At 47.1% G+C, this 26310-nt stretch overlaps 1 protein-coding gene across 2 annotated transcripts in view; it reads right to left on the bottom strand.

Annotated features, from left to right (window-relative positions):
* The window catches only part of LOC144936454 (uncharacterized), a 38383-nt gene extending 25271 nt beyond the window's left edge, over window positions 1-13112 (bottom strand). For both annotated transcript variants that reach the window (XM_078863509.1, XM_078863510.1), the window contains exons 1-4: window positions 12889-13112; window positions 11466-11555; window positions 6093-6185; window positions 10-218 (exon numbers count right to left, since the gene is read on the bottom strand). In XM_078863509.1, coding sequence (XP_078719635.1) covers window positions 10-218; window positions 6093-6185; window positions 11466-11529 — 366 coding nt within the window. In that variant the 5' untranslated portion in view covers window positions 11530-11555; window positions 12889-13112. The remainder of the gene's footprint in view (window positions 1-9; window positions 219-6092; window positions 6186-11465; window positions 11556-12888) is intronic.
* Window positions 13113-26310: the final 13198 nt, after the last annotated feature.

The following is a 26310-nucleotide window of genomic DNA, read 5'->3' as shown; positions in this document are numbered from 1 at the left end:
CCCGACAACCTTGGCCCACTCAAGCAGGCAGTCGAGGCAGAATGCGTGCTGGCAGCTCTCGGGGATGCCCACGGCCTGCACACGGAATCCGTTTAGGCAGATGGGGCAGCTGTCGCCCTCCTCATCTGAGGAGAGGCCACCGGGGCGGGGGGAGCCGCCGGCCCCAGGCGAGGAGAGCGCCGACTGTGCCGTTGAGAGCGATGTTTGGCACCTGCTGCCTGCACCGCACACAAGGCAACGCGAGCACTTTAACCAAGTGTGGAGCAGTGTGCCAGTAGCTTTTCAGTTGCCCCGAATCCGTTGGAGTGCCGCGGTGGTGAGATGCTAACTACCTCGCCTGGTATACAGGAGGTTGTGGGTCAGATCCCGACCCTGACGTCTGTATATTTGGAGTTTACATGTTCTCCCCGTAGTTGCGTGGATTTTACTCCGGGTCCTCCGGTTTTCTCCTCCACATTCAGAAACATGCATTAAGAGTATTTGGCCACTATAAATTTCCACGTGATAAGCGACTTCGTTGAGCTATCATTTGTGGCCAGGTCGCTTCTTAAAAATACAGTGATACCTCGGTTCACGAACGCTTCGGTTCACGAACAACTCGGTTCACGAACAGAAAATTTCATAAAAATATGCTCCGGTTCACGAACTCCGCTTCGGTTCACGAACAGGAGCCGCGGCCATTTTTATGCTAATTCCAGGTTGTCACATGGCCGTGACTTCCTGTAGGAAGATCGTGGAGAGAAGCAGAGACACAGAAAGAAGTACTGTGAGTACTGTGAAGACACTTTCAGTGACTTTTTGATTTTTGGTGTGCTTTTTAGCACATACAGTACTGTACTGTACTACTGTACTGTACAATACTGTACTTACTGTATTGTACAGTTCACCCGTTTGAGTGCTTACTGTCTCCCACCCGCCTCCCACCTGCCTTCCTCCATGCCAGAAGTCATCTCAAGCAAGGTTAGTGTTCTCTCTTTATACATTACTATACTGTACAGTACTACAGTAATGGGTATTGTCATTTGTTTCATATTTTTGTGCTTCAAAAACCAAAAAAAAAGGTCAGAACGGATTAACCGGATTTACATTGAACCCTATGGGAAAATGTGCCTCGGTTCACGACCAATTCGGTTCACGACCAGAGTCAGTTCACGAATTAAGTTCGTGAACCGAGGTATCACTGTAGCTATATAGCTAAGTAAGCCTTACCTGGTAAAATAAAAAAAGTTCAGTAATTTAGTTTAGAATCTCCGACACCAGGTTCCATTCCCGAGCACGCACAACACCAGAAGCAACTCGTGTCGGCAGATGGCCTTGGCTCCTCGTGGGCGACAGAGCTCAACTGGTAGATATTCGTAGCTGGGTATGCCTCCCACCATCTATTCAAGTGTCTTACTAGCTGCGTTAATGTGCTCGATAACAGCACTTAGCGACAACACAACACGGGATAATCAGGAGGACCTCTGTAATTGTAAGCATGCTGTTAGATACTTAAAAAGACAATGTGGAAAAGCACTTCATTGAAATAAGTAACAACTCGTAAAACAAATGTGCAGTATTCTGTTACTGGTAGGAACGAAGTGAACCAGCCTACAATAGATTATATTGTCCGTCCGTCCGTCCGTCCGATGTCCGATTAGGTGTAGCAACATCTCCCCCTACTGCAAACACTTGGCATGACCCTACAAAAACCTTTAGACTCAGTGAGGCTTTCCTGGCTAAACAAGTGTAACATTCCCTTATAATTCCCTGAGATAGCTTTTAATTAAAACATTTAAATTAATGAGGCTTTCCTGGCTAAACAAGTGTAACATTCCCTTATGATTCCCTGAGATAGCTTTTAATTAAAACATTTAAATTAAAATTTAACTCACAGCGGCCTAAAGCCTACAGCTAGGCCTAAAGCCTAGAACTAGGCCTCAAACTCTCCCTTCGTATCGTACCCCCGCGTGTGTCAAAGGGAGTTAATGTTTCCAATGTTACATTCCCTGATGTTTTTAAATAGAAACATTTAAATTTAAAGCTTTTACATAAATAATAAAAACATTTCAATTACAAATTAACTCACAGCGGCCTAAAGCCTACAGCTAGGCCTAAAGCCTAGAACTAGGCCTCAAACTCTCCCTTCCTATCGTACCCCCGCGTGTGTGAAAGGGAGTTAATGTTTAAAAATGTTACATTCCCTGATGTTTTTAAATAGAAACATTTATATTTAAAGCTTTTACATTAATAATTAAAACATTTTAATAAAAAAGTAACTCACAGCGGCCTAAAGCCTACAGCTAGGCCTAAAGCCTAGAATTAGGCCTCAAACTCTCCCTTCGTATCGTCCGATTAGGTGTAGCAACATCGCCCCCTACTGCAAACACTTGGCAGGACCCTACAAAAACCTTTAGACTCAGTGAGGCTTTCCTGGCTAAACAAGTGTCATAATACATTATGTTTATATTCTTTGGTTATTCGTTCCTACCAGCCCACCCCGCAGGGACCTGTTTAACAGTCCGTGCAATTGTTAATGTTGCTAATACGACAGACGGCTCCACGTTATGGAAAATCTAGGATAAAATTAAAAGTACGTCCAGGATGACCGTCCAGTTCATTCACTTGCGATGTGTACCCCGATGACACTCTTTGCCCTGCACTGTAGCCAGCGGCTTCCGCTTTGTAAATGTGGGTGCACAAATCCCATTCACTCTCAAGGGGCTTTGCCACGTGCATAGAGAAGCTAATGTGGACAACCCGCTGCGCAGCTTTCATCATCATCAGCCATGACCTATCCGCTGTTGGATTACGGCCTCTCCAAATAATTACAGTCTCTTACGGTCTCAAGATGCAACAACACATGTTGCTTCTGCACACGAGCTGAAGTCATCGCTCCATCACCGTATGGTCATACACTTCTCGGGTGTTCCCTCATTTGGCTACCACTCCGCTGTCAGTCTAAACCAGGGGTCCTCAAAATTTTTAAACAGGGGGCCAGTTCAGTCCCTCAGACCGTTGGAGGGCCGGACTATAGTTAAAAAACTATGAACAAATTCCTATGCACACTGCATATATCTTATTTTGAAGTGAAGAAACAAAATGGGAACAAATACAATAGTTAAAATGAAGAACAAGTAAAGTTAAATCAACAAACTTGCCAATATTTCAATGGGAACTATGGGCCTGCTTTTAGCTAATGAGATGGTCAATGTCCGGTTCCATATTTGTCACTGCTAGTTGTAACAAGTGATGCAAGTGTGCATCCGTTAGTCTAGATCTGGTTGGAGATATCAAATGTCTCATTCTGGAAAAAGTCTGTTCACAGACATAAGTGCTGCCAAAGATGGTTGCCATTTTGAGTGCATGGTTCCTGAGATGAGGATATGTCTCAGAGGGGAGAGATGCATAGAAACTATGAAGGCTGCTTGACTTGAGTGCGTCTTTCAGAGTCACAATCCTGCAGTTCAGCCAGTTCCATTTGGTAAATTGTATCCACATTTTCAATGTCAATAGAAAATGGGTTACGGAAAAGCTGTATGTCCTGTTCATGGAGATGAAGCTCTGTAAATCTAAATTGGAACTCCTTTTGCAATTTTTCCAGTGAATCCACACATGTTTTGTTTGGGAATGCAACCAATGGTTTTTCCGCTAACAGATTTTGAGCTGTGGGGAGATAGCAGAAGTTTTCCTCCTTCACTTGTTTGATGAGGAGGCCTAATTTTACTTCAAATGCTTTAACATGTGATTGCATATCACAGATGAGCTTCCCCTTTCCTTGAAGTTGCAAATTGAAACTGTTGAGTAGCTCTGTTACATCTGTCAGAAAGGCAAGGTGCCATTTCCATTCTGCATCATTGAGCTCTGGTACTTCTTTGTTTTTTGAAAGCAGAAAAGCTGTAATCTGTGGAAGTAAGTCATAGAAACGTTTCAAAACTCTCCCTCGACTCAGCCAAGACTTCTGTGTGGTACAGAACATCTTCATAGTCAACATTTAGCTCAGACAGAAATTCCTGAAATTGTCTGTGGTTTAGTGCATGAGCTCTAATGAAGTTAACACAAGATACCACAATTTTCATAACAGTCCCACTTCAGTGATGAGGCAGTGTATGGCTATTGGATGAGAATGGTTATGTTTGTCCATCTCTTGGTTAATGCGAGCAATTACTCCTTTCTTAGACCCCACCATGCTAGGAGCACCATCAGTTGTCACACTGGCTAGTTTAGCCCAGTTCAGCTCCAAACCATTCACAGTTTGGCAAACCTTTTCATAGATATCCTCTCCTGTAGTTGTTCCTTTGATGCTTTGCAGTGCAGCAAGCTCTTCTGACTTCGAAATAGTCATTCGTCCCACGAATAAAAATTAGAAGTTGTGCAGAATCACGAACATCATTGCTTTCGTCGAGTGCCAAGGAAAAATAGGAAAGTTTTTTTGTGGAGTTTTGCAAATGCTGATGCAAATTGTCTCCCATTTCTTCAATCCTCCGTGTAATTGTAGGTCCTGAAAGACTCACTGTACTAAATAAATCGGCCTTCTCTGGACACATCTCTTTGGCAACAGAAAGAAGGCATTCTTTAACAAATTCTCCCTCCACGAATGGTCTGCCAGTGCACGCTATTAGCTTGGCAACTTGAAAACTTGCTCGCAGTGATGAAATATTTAGCTGCTTCTGCTTCACAAAAGTATTTTGCTGAGTTGTTAATGTATTTTTCAGTTTTAATATTTTATCTTTTCTCACTTCTCCGACCAAACAATCATATTTATCTTTATGTTGAGTTTCATAGTGTCGACGTAAATTGTATTCTTTGAACACAGACACTATATTCTGGCATATCAGACACACAGCTCTTTCCTTGTACTGCATGAAAAAGTAATCATAAGTCCACTGTTCTTTGAATATCCTACACTCCGAGTCAATTTTTCTCTTTCTTGACATCATTGTTTCCTAGGGAGTCAAAATTGCTATTAGTAAAATACCAATATATATACAGCGCTACAAAAACAATATACCAGCAATAACTTTGCCCACACAGAGACATACAGACTGCACTGCCCATCAATGCAGTCTGATTGGGGGAACTCCGCTTTTACCCCAGGCTCACACTGGTGCGGGTGCCATTAAAAAGTTAATTACACCTGCAGTTTTGTTCACAGATCGCAGTGCGATCTGCGAACTCGCAATCGGCGGCGGCCGCCCCCTCTCCCTCTTCCACCAATGACCGTCCTTCTCATGTAGAAAAAAAGTAACAGACAGGCAGCGGCGGCAAAAACACCCGGCGGGCCGGATAAATGTCCTCGGCGGGCCGCATGTGGCCCGCGGGCCGTAGTTTGAGGACCCCTGCTCTAAACCATCAGCCATCATCCCTTCTAGCGACGTGTCTTGGCCAAGCCCACTTAATTTTCTGAACAGTCAATTCACAAACTGCATTTTTTTATGTTCCGTCCCAGTGCAATTCAGAAAGTGCACCTCTCCATGACTATTTGTAAACTCTCAGGCTCTTGTTCAATTTTCATTTTCACTGTTTGTGCATCTGATCCATGTCACAGCAGAGGATATGTTTGGATGCAAATATTTCTTCTTAAGGTTCTGAAGGCACTTTGCTATGTTGCGCTTCATTATTAACCCTTTCCCGTTCCAAGACGTCTGCAAGTTGCAGGGTGGGTCCCGATCACCGCCGAATCTTGGAACGTGTAAGCAGTTAGCACTAATTTTGTTTATCGTGGCATAGTGCTGCTGTTATTAGAGACATTGTCCTGTACTCACCACAGACAACCGTAGCGACATGACCACACTCCATGATAGCTGGAGCCAGACTGTGCCCTGAGAACGATTGTTACAGGGTGCTTTATACATTTAAATTACTTATTACAAACCCTCCCACATGGTATTTTACTTTCGATTCCATTCGAAATCGATTCCATTCCATACAGAATTGATTCAGTTACGATGACGTAAACCTACGTAAATGGAATGGAATTGGAAGAAAAACTGATGACATACGTGTACATCATCGGTACAGGCAAGAGTTAAGTTAAGTGTTCCAAATGCGCTCCAATCTGCTCTTGCTCGCCTGTCCACTTCGTTAATCGTTGCAATCCCGGTGAAGCTCACCGCTGGAGTCGCACAGCGCCCAGTCATCCATGAGGAAGCAGTCCTCGTCATCGGAGCAGTCGTCGTCGTCGTCGTCGGAGCTCTCCGCAGAGCCTGCAGGAAGGGGACCGCAGGAAAGTGAGGGAAGAGTGGAGGGTTAACATAGGTCCCAAAACCACAATAACCATAAATGTATATTTTAAATCCAGCAGAGCCACCAGACAACGCATTCGTTGGCAGACTGCAGTGAGTGGGCCTACTGTGGGGATCATGCTGCACTGGTTAGCTGGGCGGTGGTTGTTATCCACATGGTCTGTAATTCAGCACTGTGGAGGCCAGGGTTGGTGGATCGCACAAATGTTGTGATGCTTCCTTCCCGTGGATGTCGATATGCTATACCCTGACTCGACAGGAAAATGCGGTACAGTCAGTGGACGAATCTCGACCTGTTTATATCTTTACAGAGATGTAATGTTGCCCCTTGCGTGCATGGGTTTTCTCCAGGTGCTCCGGTTTCCTCCAACTTACATTAAAAAAACACTCCTCAAATTGGCTAAAAACATCTTAAAATAAACACCCAATGTAGAACCCTCTTGATAAAGTGCTAGGAGTCAGCATGGCTCCACTAAATAAAGTTATTAATATTATTAAATCATTATTCATGTTAATGACATAAAGCATACCATTTTCAGCAAATAAAAGGCACATTAACATAATGTCCCTTGGTGGTTCCGAACCTTTTGTGTGTTGTGTACCTGCTAACCCATAAATTGTCTGTACTCCTAAGAGCAAGCAGGTTTAATATATTAACAAGCCAGATGCTGCTTTAACTATTTGTAATATGTTAATAATTAAATATGATGACAGTCTTCTGAGAAAGGCAAGTGTTTAAAGTATACATAGAGGTAAAGAACGATGCAGCATCGCTTCATTCGTGTTTGCAATATTCCAGTGTCAAAATGCACCCAAAACACATTCACGAATTTAGACAAATGCCCACCTCATGTGTAAGTGGTCATTCTGACTGTCATAGTTGGCCTAGGAGAACGGAGAAATTGCATATGGCCTCGTTCTATAAAGCTAAGGATACGGTGAAGCTGGAAGGATCCTGCTGTCTGGGTGATTTGGCATGGAATAACCCAACTAAACAGCTGCATCAAAGCCAACTCAGGCATTGCATATTCATTTGACTGCTGGATAGTTTGTCCCTTGCAAAGGCAAACAATATGTTACTGGGAAAGGCACTTAGCCACAGACACTCGTCTGAAGAACAAACACAGAGATGGGTAGTGCTATCCTATGTAAACTCTGCTCTTTATGTATTGTGGAGCATTTTAAATGTGCCCTGCCTTCACTTTGCAATTAGATCAGAGATTGACATGTGAAACAACAAACACAGCAATGCAAAATATCTTGGAAAGTGATGTACAAACTAGCTGCCCTACAGATTTAATCCAACATTCGAAAAAGAAAAACTGCCCAATCACGTAAAAGGCTGAATTGAGGGGAACATGAATTACAGGCTGAGCACTGGCAACAACCCCAACCCACAACAAAACAACGGGATCAACTCTAGACCTTTCATCACCGATTCAGGACTGCCTATACACTCATATGGCAAGCCCCAGTCTCGACACAAAATCCATTGTGCACCTGTCGCGCTTTGAATTTCACATTCAGTTGAACCGATTTTAGACCAGGATATGTATAGGTGTTTTTGTTAATGTGCAGGTAATTGTCAAGCATGAAGGTTATGGGTTGGGGCCAGTGCTCGGCAGGCGGTGCACATTTCCCCAACCCCAAAGGAATGATGATTATGGACAATGAGGCGGAGCCGAACCCGAGTGGGAATTCAACTCATGTTGGAAGCCCTGCTTCTTTAACCCATGGTTTATCATGTGTACCAATCCTCCTACACAGCACAACTCCAGGGCGCCAGAACAAAGAGGTATTTGAGATAATACGAGTATTGCTCAGTAAGGAAGTGAATACAGTGTTTAGAAACTATTCAGTAGACACTATACACAAACGTTCCAGAGCAAGAACTGCCAGCAAATGAATTATATATACCTCCGATTAGCACGGTTGGCTATGTATGGTGTGAAAGAAGTTCAACATACATACATAGTAGAATAAACAAACACATAGTATCTATAACACCTGCACAGACACAGAAACATGTCACAAGGTAGACCTGAAGCCAATACATAGACTTACATTGTTACATTTCTCCACTCAGTCTGGTTGAATGAAGTTAATGTTTAAAATCCTGCTTCTGTTTGCCAATTTACTGAAAACATCTTGTAACTATAACTAAAGATATTAAGCTTAACCATAATGATATTCTGATAAGTGTTGATGCGACTTCTCTGTTTACTAGGGTTCCATTGAACGAGTCAATAAAATTACTCAATACTCTGGTAACTAACACAGGTTTAGCCAAAAATATCTCACGACTAGCTGAGCACTGTCTAAAGAACACCTATTTCTTGTGGAAAGGTAATTTAAACAAACAAAAGGAAGAAGCAACAATGGGCTCTCCTTTTGTCTCCTGCGATTGTGAATTTGTACGTGGAAGACTTTAAAGCAAAAGCAAGAGCTTCAAGCAAACTAAAACCCTCTGTTTGGTATAGATATGTGGATGACACATTGGTGGTCTGGCCTCACGGTAACGACATACTTAATGAATTTCAAAATCATCTCAACTCACAAAACCCGTCTAATCCAGTTCACCATGGAAGTGGCAGCTGATAGAACTCTCCCATTTCTGGATATTCTGCTCGAGCATGGCCGAAATGGTAAAATAACACACAGCGTTTCCAGAAAGAAAACGCACACTGACACCTATCTGAATGCAGTCACACCATCATCGCGGACACTCGTACATCGGGCTAAGAAAGTGTCAGATGGTGAAAGTCTGAGAAGTTAAATTAAACATGTTAAATAAGCTCTGCAATTGAACGGTTACAATGATACATAAATCAAGAGCACTGAATGCCAAAACCAAATAAAATAGCACAAACGTTGATACTGATCAAGCAATTCAAACTATTAAAATACTGTATATTGCAGGAGTAATTGATAAACTAGACATTTTTGAAAGAAAAAAACACATCAGAGTGAAATTTTGCACAGTACATAAAATACAAAAACGAATATCTGGTACTAAAACGATTAACAGAAGGTGTGTACCGATTACTCCTGTGGTAAATGCAATGCTGGTCAGATGGGATGAATGATCAGCATGAGACTAAAGGAACATCAAAATAATTGTAATACTCACAAACACAACTGTTGGCAGTGGCAGAACACGCGTGCCAACAAGGATACACAATTGATTTCGATGTTAAAGTTTTGTGCAAAACTAGTTACTACTGGCCACGACTGATTAGAGAATGTATTTAAATTTGGAGAAATACATTTTTTTTTAACCCTTCTGATAACTACAGACTTAGCATATTATCATGTAAGACCGTTTAACTGCATGGCTGTACAGGACACCATATGTCCATAGTGTGTAAGTGAGCAACCAATAACAAATATTGTGATTTCTTGCACTCAAGAAAACTTCAGGATGTACATGCATGGTGTGTGCATAATATATGTACGTTGTGCATGCAGATTATGTATGATGATTAACCTATGAATAACCCAACTGGTAATGGGGGTATCCATTGTAATTTATATGCATACATTAACCACCCCCCCCTCCCCTCTGGTCTTCGCACATGATTGACTCACAAGTGACAACATCACGTTATCTCTCGATTCAAGAACGAAACAAGAGGGTTTCTCCACAACTCTGGCTGTCACCTGATGATGCTGGTTGCAATTACTGGCGAAACATCGTACTCAAACTGTAAATGTTGTGGGTTTACTCTCCAACACACCAGTGTGCTGAACTAGTAACGAATTGTTTATGTAGAAAACCTTAATAATTAGCTGTCGGTTTAACGACACATTTATATTTACGTGATCTAACCAAAAACCTCTTATGGTTATACTGCGGAGACTTAAGCAAAATAAGCTCTGAAGTGGACATTAAAATACTCTGCCACAATCAATGCAAGAGAAGACTGTGTGCCTTAGCAGCTCAACCTACATGCTTGATAATTACCTACACATTAGCAAAACACCATACATCTCCCTGGAAAAATTGAGCTGTAGACTGGTTTAAAATCGGTTAAACTGAATTTGTGAAATCATGGCCGGGCGGAGCTAAGGAAGGTTTAACAAAGTCAATGATACGGCAAAGAGAATGCATCCTCAGGCTTAAATATGAGGGGTTAATGAAACCAGAGGCGTGCGTTTATGAGGACGCGAAGTAATTCCAAGACGTTGTCTATTCTTATAACGTATAAAGTGCATTACAATGGTAACAAACCTCAAAGGGATAGTCTGGGGCACAAATATCAATATACAGGTCAGAAGAAAATGCAGATAACATGCAACATTTATGATAAAAAGCAAAACTATAGTAGCAGAATTTCATACGCAAATATCTAAAAGGAAGAGCTGATCCAACTAAGTGCACATTATGTTTGAACGGCCTTACAGGATCCTTCAAGCTCAAATGGCAGACAATTTAATGTATTGTAAAAATCAGGTTATACGTGTCAAATTATGGCGTCCGGCTTGTATGCAAGGAGCCATCACGTCAATGTGTAAGCTCAGATAATGCATTACATAACCACACAATGCACTGCATACACGCCGTGGGAAAGTGGTGCAGATGATCAGGCTTTTTGCTCGAAGGCACACGGTGAGCAAGTGTTCAGAGTATGGTCATGACAGTGGGTACGTTTTGAGGTTGGCGGGACACCTTAACATGTATCTACGTCCCAGCTACCGTAACGGCAAGGCCATGTGTGCAATCTTTTGGAAAAATACCGTGATGTATTGCTTGCTTCCAACTCAGATGTTACCCCTTCATGAGAACCAGTCATCACATCAGTGACGTCATGAATTCAAGCTGGTGGCAACATGCACCTCGGGAATTACACTCAACAAAGAGCGCTGTTATATTTGAATGCCAACAACGATTCTTCAAGGTCATCGTGCGAAAAGATAATGGAATCATGGCTTCTGCCATTGCAAGTACTGTGCCCAACGCGTTTTGTTCCAAATACTGTCTTGCTGTTTCAATGTTTTTTAGTTTATTTTTAATCCAGAGATTAGTGAGTAAAAAAATAACCCTATTGCTATAATCTAGCAAGGAAACGTTCAAGTGTGCTCCCCTGATGCAAACATTTAAATATGCCTTTAATTGGACTCCTTACTTACAGATGCACAAGTGAATAGGAAGTGTGTGAAGGGACGTAATATTGGCTGCAAAGCTGCGAGCAGCAACAAGCAGCCTACACAGAACAGTGCAAGGCAGTGCGCGCATCTTACTCTGGCTGTGAGGAATGCTGTCGTCACGGTCGCCCTGCTCCGAGTGACTCTCGTCTTCATCCATGGTTGAGCCAGGTGATGGGGACAAGGCTGCATCCCCACACACAGTGCAGAGCCGCTTCACCCAGACCTCCACAAGCAGTGACCACTAACACAATTCACAAGCAGTGACCACACACACACACTCACACCACAATTCACAAGCAGTGACCCCACACGCTCACCACAATTCACAAGCAGTGACTACTCACACACACGCATCACAATCCACAAGCAGTGACCACACACTCACACCACAATTCACAAGCAGTGACCACACACACTCACACCACAATTCACAAGCAGTGACCACACACCACAATTCACACAGCCATGCCACCCACACAAGGAGTTTCTATTAAAGCCACATTTTTCTGAAAAGAGCTGGAAAGTAAAACGCAAGTGCAGTACATCTAGAACCAGAATTAACAAATCTGGCTGTGTCAACCAAAAAAAATAATATTAATTGCTCAACTCGTTTTCAGGATAAATTATTTATTGCACAGCAATCATTAAGTCCAAAGGCACTCGAGATTGCTTTCGTCCACCGCTTTCATCAATACGGTCCACCTTCAATAATTTCCTTAAGTTTAAGAGGGGGGCCTTAGTTTAAGGGGAGACATACGTCGGTGTAAGGGGACAGCGACCCTGGTTTATAAAGAGGGACCCTGGTTAAGGGGCCAGAGACCCTGGTTCAAGGGGACAGGGACCCTGGTTAAGGGGACAGGCACCCTGGTTAAGGGGACAGGGACCCTGGTTAAGGGGACAGGGACCGTGGTTAAGGGGACAGGGACCCTGATTAAGGGGACAGGGACCCTGGTTAAGGGGACAGGGACCCTGGTTAAGGAGACAGGGACCCTGGTTTAAGGGGACAGGGACCGTGGTTTATGGAGAGGGACCCTGGTTAAGGGGACAGAGACCCTGGTTAAGGGGACAGGGACCCTGGTTTAAGGGGACAAGAACCCTGGTTTAAGGGGACAGGAACCGTGGTTTAAGGGGACAGGTACCCTGGTTTAAGGGGATAGGGACCGTGGTTTAGGGGTACAGGGACTACGTCTGTAACACGACACCAACACGGGCGCACACGCCGCTCCTAAATGACCACTCTGCACCACGTGACGACTATCCTTGAACACCATTGGAGAAGAGCGAAGCACGGCCCAATGGAGCGCGGAGGCTGAGCAGAAACGAGGCCTCGGGAGAGGAGCAGAGGGCTCCCTCCGCTCTCCCCTCTGCCTCCCGATCGGACATCGCTCGCTCTTCCCTCCTCCTCTCCCTTTGCCCCATCCCTCTCCCTCCTCTCTCTGACTCGTCCCGGCACCCCCCGAGGTCGCGATTTCTCGCTCTTTAAAGCGGCGAAACCGCAACTCGCGTCACCACTCACCTCATGCACAATCCCTCACGCCGCGCGGAGCTATCACGCGGGGGACTCGCGCCGCGCGGAGCTCTCGCGCCGCGCGAAGCTCTCACGCCGCCTCTCACGGGCCGGAGACTCACGCCGGGCGATGTCGCCCGTGCGCCGCGCACCGCGCGCTTTATTCACTCGGCGACTGCTGCCCTTAGCTCGGCGCCATGACACGCGTGACGTCACGAGGCGGGAGTCGGGGGAGGGGTGGGGCTCGCGGGGGAGGGGAGGGGCTAGCGGGGGAGGGAGAACGCGAGGGTGGTGGGGCGGGGGTGGTCAGGGCGTGCAGAGGTCGAGGGGGTGAGGGCGAGAAAGGGGAGGAGGGGCTAGTGGGGGAGTACAGGAGTAGTAGGGGAGGGGCTGGAGGGGAAGTGTAGGGTTAGTAGGGGAGGGGCTGGTGGGGGAGTGCAGGGGTAGTGGGGGAGGGGCTGGTGGGGGGGTGCAGGGGTAGTGGGGGAGGGGCTGGTGGGGGAGTGCAGGGGTAGTGGGGGAAGGGCTGGTGGGGGGATGCAGGGGTAGTGGGGGAGGGGCTGGTGGGGGAGTGCAGGGGTAGTGGGGGAGGGGCTGGTGGGGGGGTGCAGGGGTAGTGGGGGAGGGGCTGGTGGGGGAGTGCAGGGGTAGTGGGGGAAGGGCTGGTGGGGGGATGCAGGGGTAGTGGGGGAGGGGCTGGTGGGGGAGTGCAGGGGTAGTGGGGGAGGGGCTGGTGGGGGGGTGCAGGGGTAGTGGGGAAGGGGCTGTTGGGGGGGTGCAGGGGTAGTGGGGGAGGGGCTGGTGGGGGAGTGTAGAGGGGGAGAGCGAGGAGACGGTTTAGGGGGTCAGAGGGGAGGGGTTGGCGAGACTCTGACCGAGGGCCCAATAGAATTTTCACATCTCTTTGTCGGGGACAAAGACAAATATCCCCGGTATAGCCTTTACAGACTGTTGGGATAAGTGCTGTTGGCCACCAACAAGCCCGGCCGCATTTGTCTCCCCAGTGCCGATATTTACACACCGCACCAGATACTCATTTGAGACTGAGTCGACCAAGGGGAGGCCCAAGACCAGTTCAGATAATCGCTGTCACTGGTGTTGGCCGTGAGCTGGTCCCGGTGTTTGTAGGGCAGCGCGCTAACTGCAACACGAGCGCTCCCCAGCCACGCATTCACACAACTCGGCGTTATCAAAGTACAGTACAACTAATAACGCGAACCCCACCGGTGGGGGAGAGGGGACTCCCTTCACCGCATTAACAGAAGAGACTGAGCGACGCCACGTCGGCATTCAGAATAAGAATATTTATTTATACTGGAGGAATCCGATGAGCTATAAAGCTCTTTTTCACAAATGTCAGAACTTGACAACAACTAATAATACAAAAAAACACGATAGGAGTGCAAATTATAAGCAAGATAAATAAATCACTTTAAACATATTTACGAATAAAACAGAACTTTTTTTCATCTTACTAGGGAAGGCCCACTGAGCCATTCATTAGCTTCTTCAGAAGCGACCTGGCCGCAAACATTACTCCCTCTAGGACCCGATGAGTGTGACAAGGACGCTTCCTGTAGTGATGGTCAAATTTTGTTTGCGGACCACGTCAAGACAGTGGCTCTTACGTGGCCACGGGCCCCACGAAATGAAGACGCGACTCACAGGTCATGGCATGCAGGGGCATAATTACTTATTTCAACGGGGGCATTTCAAGATATCGACTGTGGGCCCCCCTCCTGTCTCCCGACTCACTTTTACTGAAATAGCTACGGATGTTTTAACCAGTATACAATAATATGGAAGCTATAACTCTATCTATTTTTTGGAATTACATTTCTTAAAAGGTTTTACTTGTCTCGCTGTTGATTTTGGGCCCCGCTGTGGCCGATTGGGCCCCTATGCATCCTATAACGCTGCATACTACATAGTTGCGTCTCTGCACGTACGCATTCATTTAGGTGACCTGGGTCACTCTTGCGAATGAGACAACGTAACTGTCATGTGCTCCCTCGAGTTATCGCCTGGTTACACCCAACAAACTTGAAACCCAGACTGGCCAGCAGAGGGCAGTGACCGACATCGTTTGGAGCTGTGTGGCCTCGAGGCTGAACTATGTGGAGTGAAGGGGACACTGCCAGGTGTTGGAGGTCTGCTCCTTGGCTCCATGACTCTCTTCTTCAATCGAATCATTCGCGTCGTTGTGGAGAATATAACAAAATAGTCAAGTAAGCAAATCTGTCTCTATGAATTTGTCTCTCCACATAAAACGTTTAACATTTATTACACAACTCATTTCCCCAATGGCTTTCTGGGAGGGCATAATTCAGGAGTATCAATTCGGTAATAGCAAACTCTGGGCCGGTTTCGACAATCTGGTGGCATCGCATCCTCTATCTTTAGTTATTGTCGTGATCATTTCTAATTTCCCCCCATTGGGTGTATATCATCAGCCATTGTCAATCCACTGCTGGATGAATACCTCCCCAAGTAGTCTGCATTTCTTACGATCCTGCGATGTAATGATCCACATAGCATCTGCACATGAATCGATGTCATTGCTCTGTCTCTTTGGTGGATGTCCTCCTTGAACGTGTTCCGTGTCTTGGCGACCACTCTCTGATTAATTCTGATTGCCGGCCACCATCCCTTCTCGCAGTGATGTCTCCTGCCCGGACCCACTTAGTTATATGGACGGATTGAACGTCACTGACCGTGTATTACCTCTAATCCCTGTGCTTCTCTTTCCGTCTCAGTGTAATAGTAAGAATGCATCTTCCAACGCTTCTTTGTGCACTATAAATTATTTTACTTTATTTTTAGGAAATGGTTACGGTGTTTCTGAACTGTCTGCCATAACAGGCAGCACGGACTGATTAGAAACTTGCTTCGTTTGCCACTTTGTTGTATTTACTTGTTATTATCAAGTTCAGCTGTCCCGAAGCACTCTATCCTGGTCTCGTATGCCTCTTTATTTCGTCACTATGATCCCAGGCCGCCTTCAATATCTGTCCCAGGTTCACACAACTGATCTGTGTTCCTATTGCTGCTGCCCTGGCACCGCCCAATGGAAGATTTGAGTCACCAGCCAGGCCCAGGACAATGTCGCTCCAGATGACCTCATGGGCATTGTTTTTCCCTACGCAACTCTTGAGGGCATGTGTTTTCCAATGTAACCCTGTTGACATTCATTTTTCAATGTTACTCAATGGGAATTTATTTTCCCCACCTACGCTCAATTCCCAGCCACAGCTCACATCAGTCTCACGTGGTTATAGGAACTTGTCTTGCGCCTCTTGACTCAGCTTGCTGGGTATGATTCTGTTTAACACGTAGGCTTTCGCGACCAATATTGTTCATAATCAACGATTTTTGGGTTTAGATCGCGTTATTTATAAATGTGTCGTAACCCTCCACCACCCGACACGGCCAATCAGTAAAAAAAAAAAGTGTCACGTTGACAAAAGACAAATAGTTCACTGCTTTAGCAGTGAACTATCTGGCCACACCACCCCATTCTTAATAGGTGCTCGCAAACAGCACTTTTCCAAACGGCATTTTGAAGGCTATGAGGGCTCCGTCTATGTGCGTATGTGTGGGCTGCGTGAAACGGACATTGCCAAAGGATGTGTGTGTGTGAGGCGAGTCTGTGTGTGTCCGCCGTAGTTGACCGCTTCCCGCCACAGCGAAGGCTGTCGCGCCTCCGCGTTGTTCTTCCACTCCGCGTTGGTCGAGTGGCCCTGGTGGGGAAACCTCGGACGCACCGCTCGATGCTCCACCGAGCCATCTCCACCGCTCTTAGCTCTGCCCGCTGCCGCCACAAACGGAGCCACCCAGTCACCTCACCTGCCCTCGTAACGCACTAAAAAAAATGTTGTTGTTCCATTTCGCGAGTATTTCGTTGACCGTGAGGCTTTGCGATGGAGTGGCGGTAACGAGCCTTGCGTTGGGTGTGGCTGTGCTTTGTGACTTTTAATAAAACGTGCCGTGACTCACGCTCGGCTCGAAGGTGAGACAGGTGTTTTTCGCGAGCTCTTGCTACCAACCCTCCGTTGCCATTTGGTACATATATCTGCTTCTCTCCGCGCACTGGACAGAACCACTTAAGCCGCAGGCTTTGCTGACACATTTTTCAAGTGTGTTCTGTCCAGCAACATGTTCATGACATTTCTATTTATGGCTCAATGCCCAGTACTGGGGCAGAGACCCGTTTCACCACTTTGGCGTACAGGTAATGCGCTGCAGAGTTCCACGTCAGAGAGAGATCTGTGTCGAGCGAAGCCCCGTGGCAGCTGCTCACCTGTGAGAGTGGCCCTCATAAGCGCGGATCGGCGTTGTAACTTCCCTTCTTGTAAACCAGCTTACATTACGATAGATCAGCTGTGGCTCAGCAGTTAGCGCACTGCACTATTCATCTGGTGGCTTTTATTACCGGTAACAGGTAACATCAGTGGCTGGTGATGTCTGAAATGGTCCCGAGTCCTGTCGCAGGTCACACTGACCAACATGGTGAAGATTGTCAAACAATCCCCAAACCGCCATGAGGTGTAGGGAGGCCTTCATCCTACAGTGGATTGATAAATATCTGGAAGGTATTATTACATGTGTAACCACTCGGACGATGAAGTAGAAAGAGTCACTTATATTTGGACACTGCCACAATAAAGGACCCTAGGCTTCGTGCTTGTCTTCCAGCTTGTATCTTCCTCCGCACGTCCCTACTCCTCGTGCTCTCCCTTTATATATCCCTCAGCCCCCTTTCTCGAACTTTCTTGTCCTTGTTTTTTACCTTTAGGCAATCCCTGTCCTCCCCCTCTAACTGATACTTTATGTTTTCCGATTTCTCGTTCAAACCTTATTCCTCAAATCCCTTTAAAAGTCTGCTTCCCGACCAATCACCGTGGAGGTCTCTTTCTTCCAATCAGAGACCTTTGTTTATTTTCAAATAGCCGTTAGGCTGCATATTGCCTTGGGGTAAATTTTCACTCATTACACATGTTTACAAGGCATTGAGATACACTGCGTTTTTGTTGTTTAGTTAAAGATATATTTACAATTTTTGAAAGACACCATAAAACCATACTCGATATGATGACTGAATTTTAATTATCTGGCAAAGAAGCCCGGCTCTGAATCTCGAGACAATGAGTTCACATCCCGGTCAGGTTCACCCAAGGTCATCATGACCATCACGATGATGAGGACGATTATCATCATCAACTATATAGTGTTTGTAAAATAAGCTCCACATTTTGTGGCTGCATGAATGTATGGGAAGTGATTATATTATGAAGAGCCTGGTTCCTGTCATAACAATATGGAATTTCCACCAGGGGCTCAGGACTGCTAATAGAGGGGATGCCTGCTCAATGCTTAGTTCAGCACGGGATTACTGACGTGACTATTTTAGATACTAGACAAAACGATTTCACCCTTTTGTAAGTGCAAGGCGATAAGCCCCTCACCCCCTTGGAGAGAGAAGATTTTTCACATTTAAGCAGTGTTAAAAACATTTAATGAATTACTCCGAGTTATGTTTAAGCTCATATCCTTGTCAATGGTGACAAGTGGATGGAGGCAGTGTTTACGGATCAGGATTACTGGCATAAGTTCACCAATCTGCATTGTACTCTGTCGGATCTAAAGAACTGCGTCCATCATTGGCACGGTTGGCTATGTACGGTGGGAAAGAAGCTCAACATACATACATACATACATACGGGACCCTGCAGTTGCACATTCGCCGCTCGTTGCAGATGTTCACGGTTCGAATCCATGGCTACCCTGGTTATTCCCGCGGGTGTAATAATCAGAGAAACACTACGCCCCATCTGCTTCTCAGTGAGCGTAAAACATTCCCTGACGTAATTCACAAGAGTCATTTTGGGAAATTAGACTATCAAATAAAATGTAAGTTGAAATTTGGATTGGCCAGCCTTGTATACAAGGCTTATTTCAGAATTAGAACATTTATGCTTAAAATCATTCATGAGTAATGCTCGTTTTCGTAATGAATATGTTTCTGTACGTCCTGTATTGTATTTACCTGCTTGATTACACTACACAGCCTTTTCCCCTTACACGGTGTAGCCAGCCACCTCTTGCTGGGTTCACAAAGGCAACGTTAGACATTGTGCTCTAAAGGCCCACGAGAAGGGCACGCTGGATATGAGTAATGTAAATTGCCAGGCGTGCTATCCACTGCAGGCTCGTAGGCAACTCAGCTATGTAGGAGTAATTGCAACGTAACGGCCACGCAGACATTAACTAAGATGCATTCCAAAACCCCTGGGCGAACACGCTCTGAGTTGTGAGTTGCACACAGGAAATCAGTTATGCGGCGGTCACGTACAGGAGGCATCCCTCACGGGGGGCCTGCGCAGGGAGGCCACCGCCGACTACAACTGACAGTCAAATTTGAATTTCGGTGGTCTATTCATGTCTGCGAGATGCAGGTATGATGTTAGGCATTGTATTGAAATAAATGTTGCGCTTTATGGTGCTTGTGTTAGACCTGTTAAGGACTGCTCAAACACAAAGTAATGTTCTGCCTTAATAAACAACGAGCACAACGCATACTCCCACAATCATTACAGACGCAAAATACAAAGAGAATTATGAACTCGTTTCATGCTGAATGTGCCTGGGATATTTGACCCACTCGTTTGAGTTGTTTTTGTCCGTGGGAGAAACCGCTGTTTCGCGAGGAAACCCCCACACACGAGGGGAGCAGAGCTAAATTCCGCATAGATAGGTCAGAATACTGCTGGCTGCCGCACCCCTCAAATGCATCTGCCCAATGTTTCTACACACAAATTTTCATTCATCTACTTTACAGCAGCAGCAGTAACAACGGAAAGCAGCAAGTTACGTGACTGCAACAAGCTGCCCTCTTCGGCCTTTTGCATTTGGCCAGGCAGTGCTACCATTGGAGTGGTTGGGAGGTCAAATCATAAAGTTGGAAGTCAAATCCCAGTTGGAGTTTGACTCAGTTCCTCTCAGGTGAATTAAACAGGTATCAGTTTGTCGGAAGTGAACAGTGGTTATCCCATGGAGAAAATGGTCACCACAATAGAATTTTGGAATTTCTACAGTTGAGTGAGGGCACCACTCACTTATTTAACCGTGGAGTCAGTGACTTGCCTCTGGAGCACACCATCATCCCTGCAGATGTAATCCACGCTCACGTGCACTACTCACACCAATTCGTTAATATACCAAGAAGTAGGAATAATTAAATATTTGAAAACAAAGACTGCTGGTCTCAATGGGCCCATTAACCGGCCATGAATGCAATGTATCTCATACAACCTACTGTTCTTACATGGTAGATAACCCATTGATTAAATCCCAGTTCACCCAAAGGTGCTGTACCTTGCCAGGGAAACAAAATGATGGAACGCCTTCGAGACAAAAACTGGCCCAACCAAATCTATCTCGCCGATCTATATAGAGGCAACAATGTGGCCCAAAATGCCCAAACGGCCACCATTTGCGGCGACACAAGCCCCTTGAACCGGTCGTAATGGACCAACGCTGTGTGGCAATATCCCGTAGATACACTCGGATATAATGGTGGCCGACGCTCCCGTAACCACCAAAACGCGCACCTTGACACCCTGGACGTAACCCACGACTGCAGAGGAACCCGCCACGGCCGCTACAACACGATGCACAAGCGCATCCCATTGATGGATCCGCGTAGGCCACCCGGCGAATGACAGCGAGCGAGCACTGATCGAACCTGAGCCCTTAGTGATGACCTAGTGATTATGGACTCTAACCCCGCTAGATGAGTGAGGTGAGGGGAGCGGCCGGGTGATTGATGTGTCACGACTCGCCTTAGGCCCAGTAGCTGACGCCGATGTGGAGCTAGGGGGAAGAAGAAGAGTCCTTGTTGAAGGCCCCGGGAGCGTTGCGGCAGCCCAACGCGATGTGGCCCTGCTGATCACAGCAGAAGCAGTGCGTGGGCACCGAGCCCTGCGAGCGAGGAGCCCTCGTCCACCACCGTTGCTCCGGCCGATGACCCCCGGCGCCACCCCCGCGTCAATCGCCCACTGCAAGAGCAGCGAGGACGTCCTCCCCCTGAGGCGCGTCAGCCCCCGCAGGCACCCGGACCCCCGTGCATGCCGCCACCCCGAGCGACTGTCGCAGGGTGAGGTAGGCCTGGATGTTCTGCACCACCCTTAACGATGTGAGCCTCCACTGTGATTGTCAAAGCAATCCCGAGCTCCCGCGCAAGGGAGAGCAAGCGCTGCAGGGCCAGCGAGTCCAGCGCTGCTCCTTCAAGGTCAGGGTAGGCTGCCCATGCCAGGGCCAGCAGGGAGCTGCGGAAGGCTAGTGGGGGCTCCCCCTCCTCCCGCCGCCACAGTGAAAACTTAAGGCGCGCACTAGAAGGTGGCTCAAAAACGGCAGCCATCTGCGCGTATGCAGCTGGAAGTGACAGCCCTATCCGCTGGTGATATGGATTTAAAAGCTGCTAAAGCCCTGTCATCAAGGCATGTGGGGAGCATCTTAAGAGCTTCGTCCAATGGCCATCCAACCGAGACATACGCCGCGTCAAACCGGTCATGGAAAGCCAACCAATCACCTCCTGCCGCAATGAATGGGCGGAAAGGTGGCAAGTGACGGAGCTTCTGGCCGCCGGACGTCAATACCGGTGAGGACGCACCCACGGGCACACATGGAGGCGTCACTAGGGAAGCCGTAGCGATGTTGGGATGACGAGTCGCATTGGCAATGGCGCCCGGTTGCGGCATCGCGGCAAAAATGGCGGTTGGTTGTGGAATCGCAGCAAAAATGGCGCCCGGTTGCGGCTTCGCGGCCAAAATAGTGCTTGGTTGCGGCGGCGCGGACAAAATGGCGGCCGATTGCTGTGTCGCGTCCCGCAAAGCAATGGCGCCCAACTCCCTTGTCGCGTCCGTTGAGGGAATGGCGCCAATTCGACCAAGGTGGGAGGCGCCATGGCGGGAATCCGCCGATCCCGCTCCGAAGAAGTGTCGGGTGCGAGCGTCCGTGCTCCCACCTCGGCCACCGTAATGGCGAGCTGCAAGACCGACTGAAGAAGCAGCTCCAGTTGGCTCGAGAGGACACGCCAGGTGTCTGCCGGCGGTGAGTAGCCACCCACGGCCGCCATCTCCTCCTGCTCTGGGCGGCTCGGCTCCACGGGGTGCCTCTCCGGGGCCCCAGTCTCCGGGAACATTGCAGGGACCTCCTCCATGCTGTCGTCATCGTCGGAATGCACAACAGGTGGGTTCTTCCGTCTTGCCTCTGACTTTGACATGGCGGCGAAGGTCGGACCCCACTTGTGGCACCAGTTGTTGTGTAGTAAATGACGACGCTGAGGCAGGTCTTCAAGTAAAGGCTTGCGCCGGTTTATTAACAAGAGTTGGTGACTGGTGACAACTTCCACCAGAGGTAGGTGCCCTACACTCGGTCCTTCACGTGGACCCTCAGCTCTGTCTGTCCCTAGCATCGGCTATCTCTTGGGCTATCTCACTCGAGTTGGATCGGGGGTTCAGCCAACACCGACCGACTGAGGAGAGCAGCACCTTCTACGACTACAGCCGGCTTTTCTCCAGACTCCCTGAGCTCTACCTGTGGTTGTCTCTTCAACCGCTCTCCATCCTGGACTCCCACAACGACCCAGCTTCCATCACGGGACTCCCCTTAAGTACCCCTAGGTTACATGACGCCATCGCACCTCACAGTGCATATGACATCACGTCCCCATACTACTCCTCTACAGAAGTATGGGAGGAGAGAGACACGTCGCCCACCTTGACCAAATCAGTTGCGTCTCTCTTTCTGTGGTCGCGAGGATTTTTCTCCATGTCTTCCGATTGTTTCCCTCCACATTGAGAAACATGCAATGAGAGTATTTGGCTGCCAAACATGACTGTTGTTGTTTTTTCACTCTCTTCTTTTCCAAGAAGGGCCTGATTGTCATTGTGATGCTTAAATGTGGATTTTTTGTGTTGTAAAATTATCTTGCCTCTTTCTTTTTCTATCCGGGATTCAAAGTCGTTTTCTCGTTTCCCTATGGGGTTGCTTTCGATATGACCGAGAAACACCCACTTCACATTCAGATGTTGCTATGAGACAGCTCCTTACTATTAAAATTCCTTCCCTTTATTACTGCTAACCCTACCTCCTCCCTTTGTTGCTGCTAATCGTACATAATGCACGGGCATAATATGACTTTGAGACCCCCCCCCCTCCTACGCATTCCACAAGTAGTGACTAATCCCATATCTGAATTTTCCATAAATATGCTAAATTCCTCTGTTGATATGCAAATTCCTTTGTCAAGGCGCCCTTCCTTCCCTAACCCAGCTTAAATATACGCTGCCAAGCTTGGTGGTGTTTATTCAGACGCTGTCTTTCCGACAGACCTGTTCTTCACCTGAGGACGGCTGCTTGCGTTGTGGCCGAAACGTCGTGAGAATTGTATTTTATTATGTTTTTTTTTTATTATTTTCCTTCTACGTGACTTTACCGAAATAACCAAAAAGATGAATCCCTGCAGTCACGAAAGCTTTAAATCGACATCTACACACGTGTATACGTGGTTAAGAGTTGGTTTTGGGTGGATTGTATGTATGTTGAACTTATTTTGCACCGTACGTAGCCAAATGCGCTAATCGAAGGTGCGGGTTGATATGTCAATGGAAGACGAGGACGTCTTATTCTCAAGAAGGGGGGGGGGGGGATTGTTAGGGTCGTGTGCACACACCATAAAGTAAGGGTCACATAAGCACACCTGAAGTAATTAATTACTAAACGACGGTTACGGGGCAGCCGGGAGCATGGGAGCGTGGGATTGGCTGAGGACTTAAAATAGATAAAAGGCGGGGAAAGAGAAACGAGGGAGAGGGCACAGAGGCGGAGCAAGAGACCAATAGACAGGGTTGGTGAACAGGAAGAGAGAAGGCTGTGAGTGAAGTGAGAAGAACCTTCTGGAAGGTTCCAAAAGAGACGGGGACGAGGGTATGTAAAGGGTGTGCTCCTGGTTGGTGAGGGCGCTTCCTGCGCTAGTGTGGCTGTGATGTTGGAGGTTCCCTGACCAGGCCGACTCGTGTCGACCCCCTTTCACATTCACTGCGGCACAATGGTCTTGCTATAAATATTACACTATAGTACACTATAATGTAGATGTTCAAAGGCATGGCCTTTTGGCGTCCTCTGGTCTAACACCAACAACAACAACAGCCACAACTCTGCCGCCCTCCATTATATCCCGACACTACACCGACACTATTATTGTTTGTTATTTTACCAGGTAAATCCCACTGAGCTGTGTAGCTCTCTTATATTTTTTCACGAAGCGACACTGGCTATCGCGAATGATAGCTTCTCAACGCAGTCGTTTAATCATCATCATTAAGAGGTAATCTATAGCCGCAGCCAAATGCTCTAAACGAGTGATATTGATTTTAAATGTGGAGGGAAACATCCGCAGGAGAAAAATCGACGTGACTACGAGGAGAGAGACATGTGCACACTCCAAATATACAGCAGGTGTCAAGGTCAGGATCGAACCCACGACCTTCTGTATACCAGGCGAGGGAGTTAACATCTCGCCAGCTGACAGATACTATCTCCAGAGCCTTGCATCATACAGACTCGATCCGTATACTGATCAACTCGTTTCCACGAGACGCGTTAACATATGTGTATCAAACTTGTTCAGAATCAGATAATTCATTGATACTGGAGGAATCCATTGAGCTATAAAGCTCTATCTGTATAGCTCAATGGCGTCCTCTGGTCTAACACCATTTGAGACGAGGCTCAAAAGAAACCTGTTTCTGGTGTGGACCAATCCGTTTTAAGGACAATGCATATATTATCAGAGTATGTTTTTTTTGCATTCTGACCACAAGTATTGTGGTTAATGCAGACATGATTCCTTGTGTAGCAGCATGGTTAGGCATTGTGTATATTCCCATTCATCCTTACCTGTAGTAGCGGACATGTGTCAACAGGGGATGGTAGACAGGCTCGGTAGGATGAGCCTGGCGGTTGGGCCACGTGGGTCCCCAGACCCCAAGAGGGGGGCTGGAGGATATTCCAGGGCCCCCGAGAGAGTTCCAGAAGGGAGGCGTGGCTAGGGGCGGAGAGACCCTGGAACGGGTATAAAAGCCGGACCCCTGAACGGGTCCGGCAGTCCTCGTCCACCTGAAAACCTGAAGACCTGAAGACCCGAAGAGCTACCCTGAAGACCTGAAGCGAAGAGCCCAGTGGACAGAACCCAGACCCTAGCTAGGGTCGGGTTCAGATATAACCAGTGTAGGGTTAACGCTATAACCAGAGTAAGGGCACGTTAGTCCGGAGAAGCTACCTCCTTAAGATATCGGGTGTGAGGAGCCGTTACCCCTCTGTGGTATGTTCCCTAGTTGGTAATAAACGTGTAATGTGAGGATATATCCGGCTCACTGACGTATCACAACTCGTCATGATGATTGGCTCTGCCGGTCCTGGTCCATAGCCAATGGGGGGAAGCCTAGAGGCATGGCCCTGACGGAATGGAAAGGTGACAGCTGTAAGTAGAGGATTGGTTCTGCTGGCTTTGGCCACAGCCAATGGGGAGATGAGTCAGGGGCGTGGTCCTGGGAGCCTACGAGGGAGCCTGGAAGATTCCATAGAGGCTAACCAGGATTGGTGGAAACGTACCACGTGACCCGGGTATTAAATAGGGATGGAGACGAACAACACGTGGTCAGAACTGGAACGAACGGAGGAGGAGGCCACGCGAGAGCGGGGCTCCAAGTTGCCACGTGGCTGCGCGTCTCTCTCTCTCTATCCCTCTCACACTGCCGGTCAGCAGCGCGAAGGAGAGCTGTAATGAAAAGTGAATAAAAGACCGGATTCCAGAAGTCGCCTCAACGACCTTTATTACAAACGTGTTGCCTCTAGCGAACCATCTCCCTCGTCTTGGACCCACTAGACTTGTAAAAGGTTTTAGTTTGGTGTTTTAAAATCTTAACACCTGTTTTGTTGCCAGAAAAAGGGAAACCCCATTATCATTTATAAAATACTTCATAAAGGAGTTTAATAACAAATAATTTAGATTAAAAAGATTACTACTTACAAATGTAACTTCATAAAGAGTAACTCCAGGGCTCATTGAACGCTGACCGTGGGCTGCTTGCAGCAGCAGCGCGGGAGATGAAAACCGAGGCGGCAGATCTGCGACCGCTACGCCCAGCCCGTGACGCTGGGCGCTGCCATGATGCATTGACGCCATCAGATTGAGATTTTCGTTGGTAAACCTGTGAAATATATATTTTTTACTTAGACATTTTTATCATTAAGCATTATTATTTTATTATTATTTTATGTTTTGCTCTTTCTAGAGCACGTACTTTACACTTAAGCAGATGCGTAAGTGTGAAGCAGGGATGTGCGGTCAGGGGAGGTAGGGGAGGC

The sequence above is a fragment of the Lampetra fluviatilis genome, chromosome 16, assembly GCF_964198595.1.
Source record: "Lampetra fluviatilis chromosome 16, kcLamFluv1.1, whole genome shotgun sequence".
In the NCBI taxonomy this organism is placed as follows: domain Eukaryota; kingdom Metazoa; phylum Chordata; class Hyperoartia; order Petromyzontiformes; family Petromyzontidae; genus Lampetra; species Lampetra fluviatilis.
Note: the sequence above shows the minus strand (reverse complement) of the source record. Positions and strands in the feature narration are given on the sequence as shown.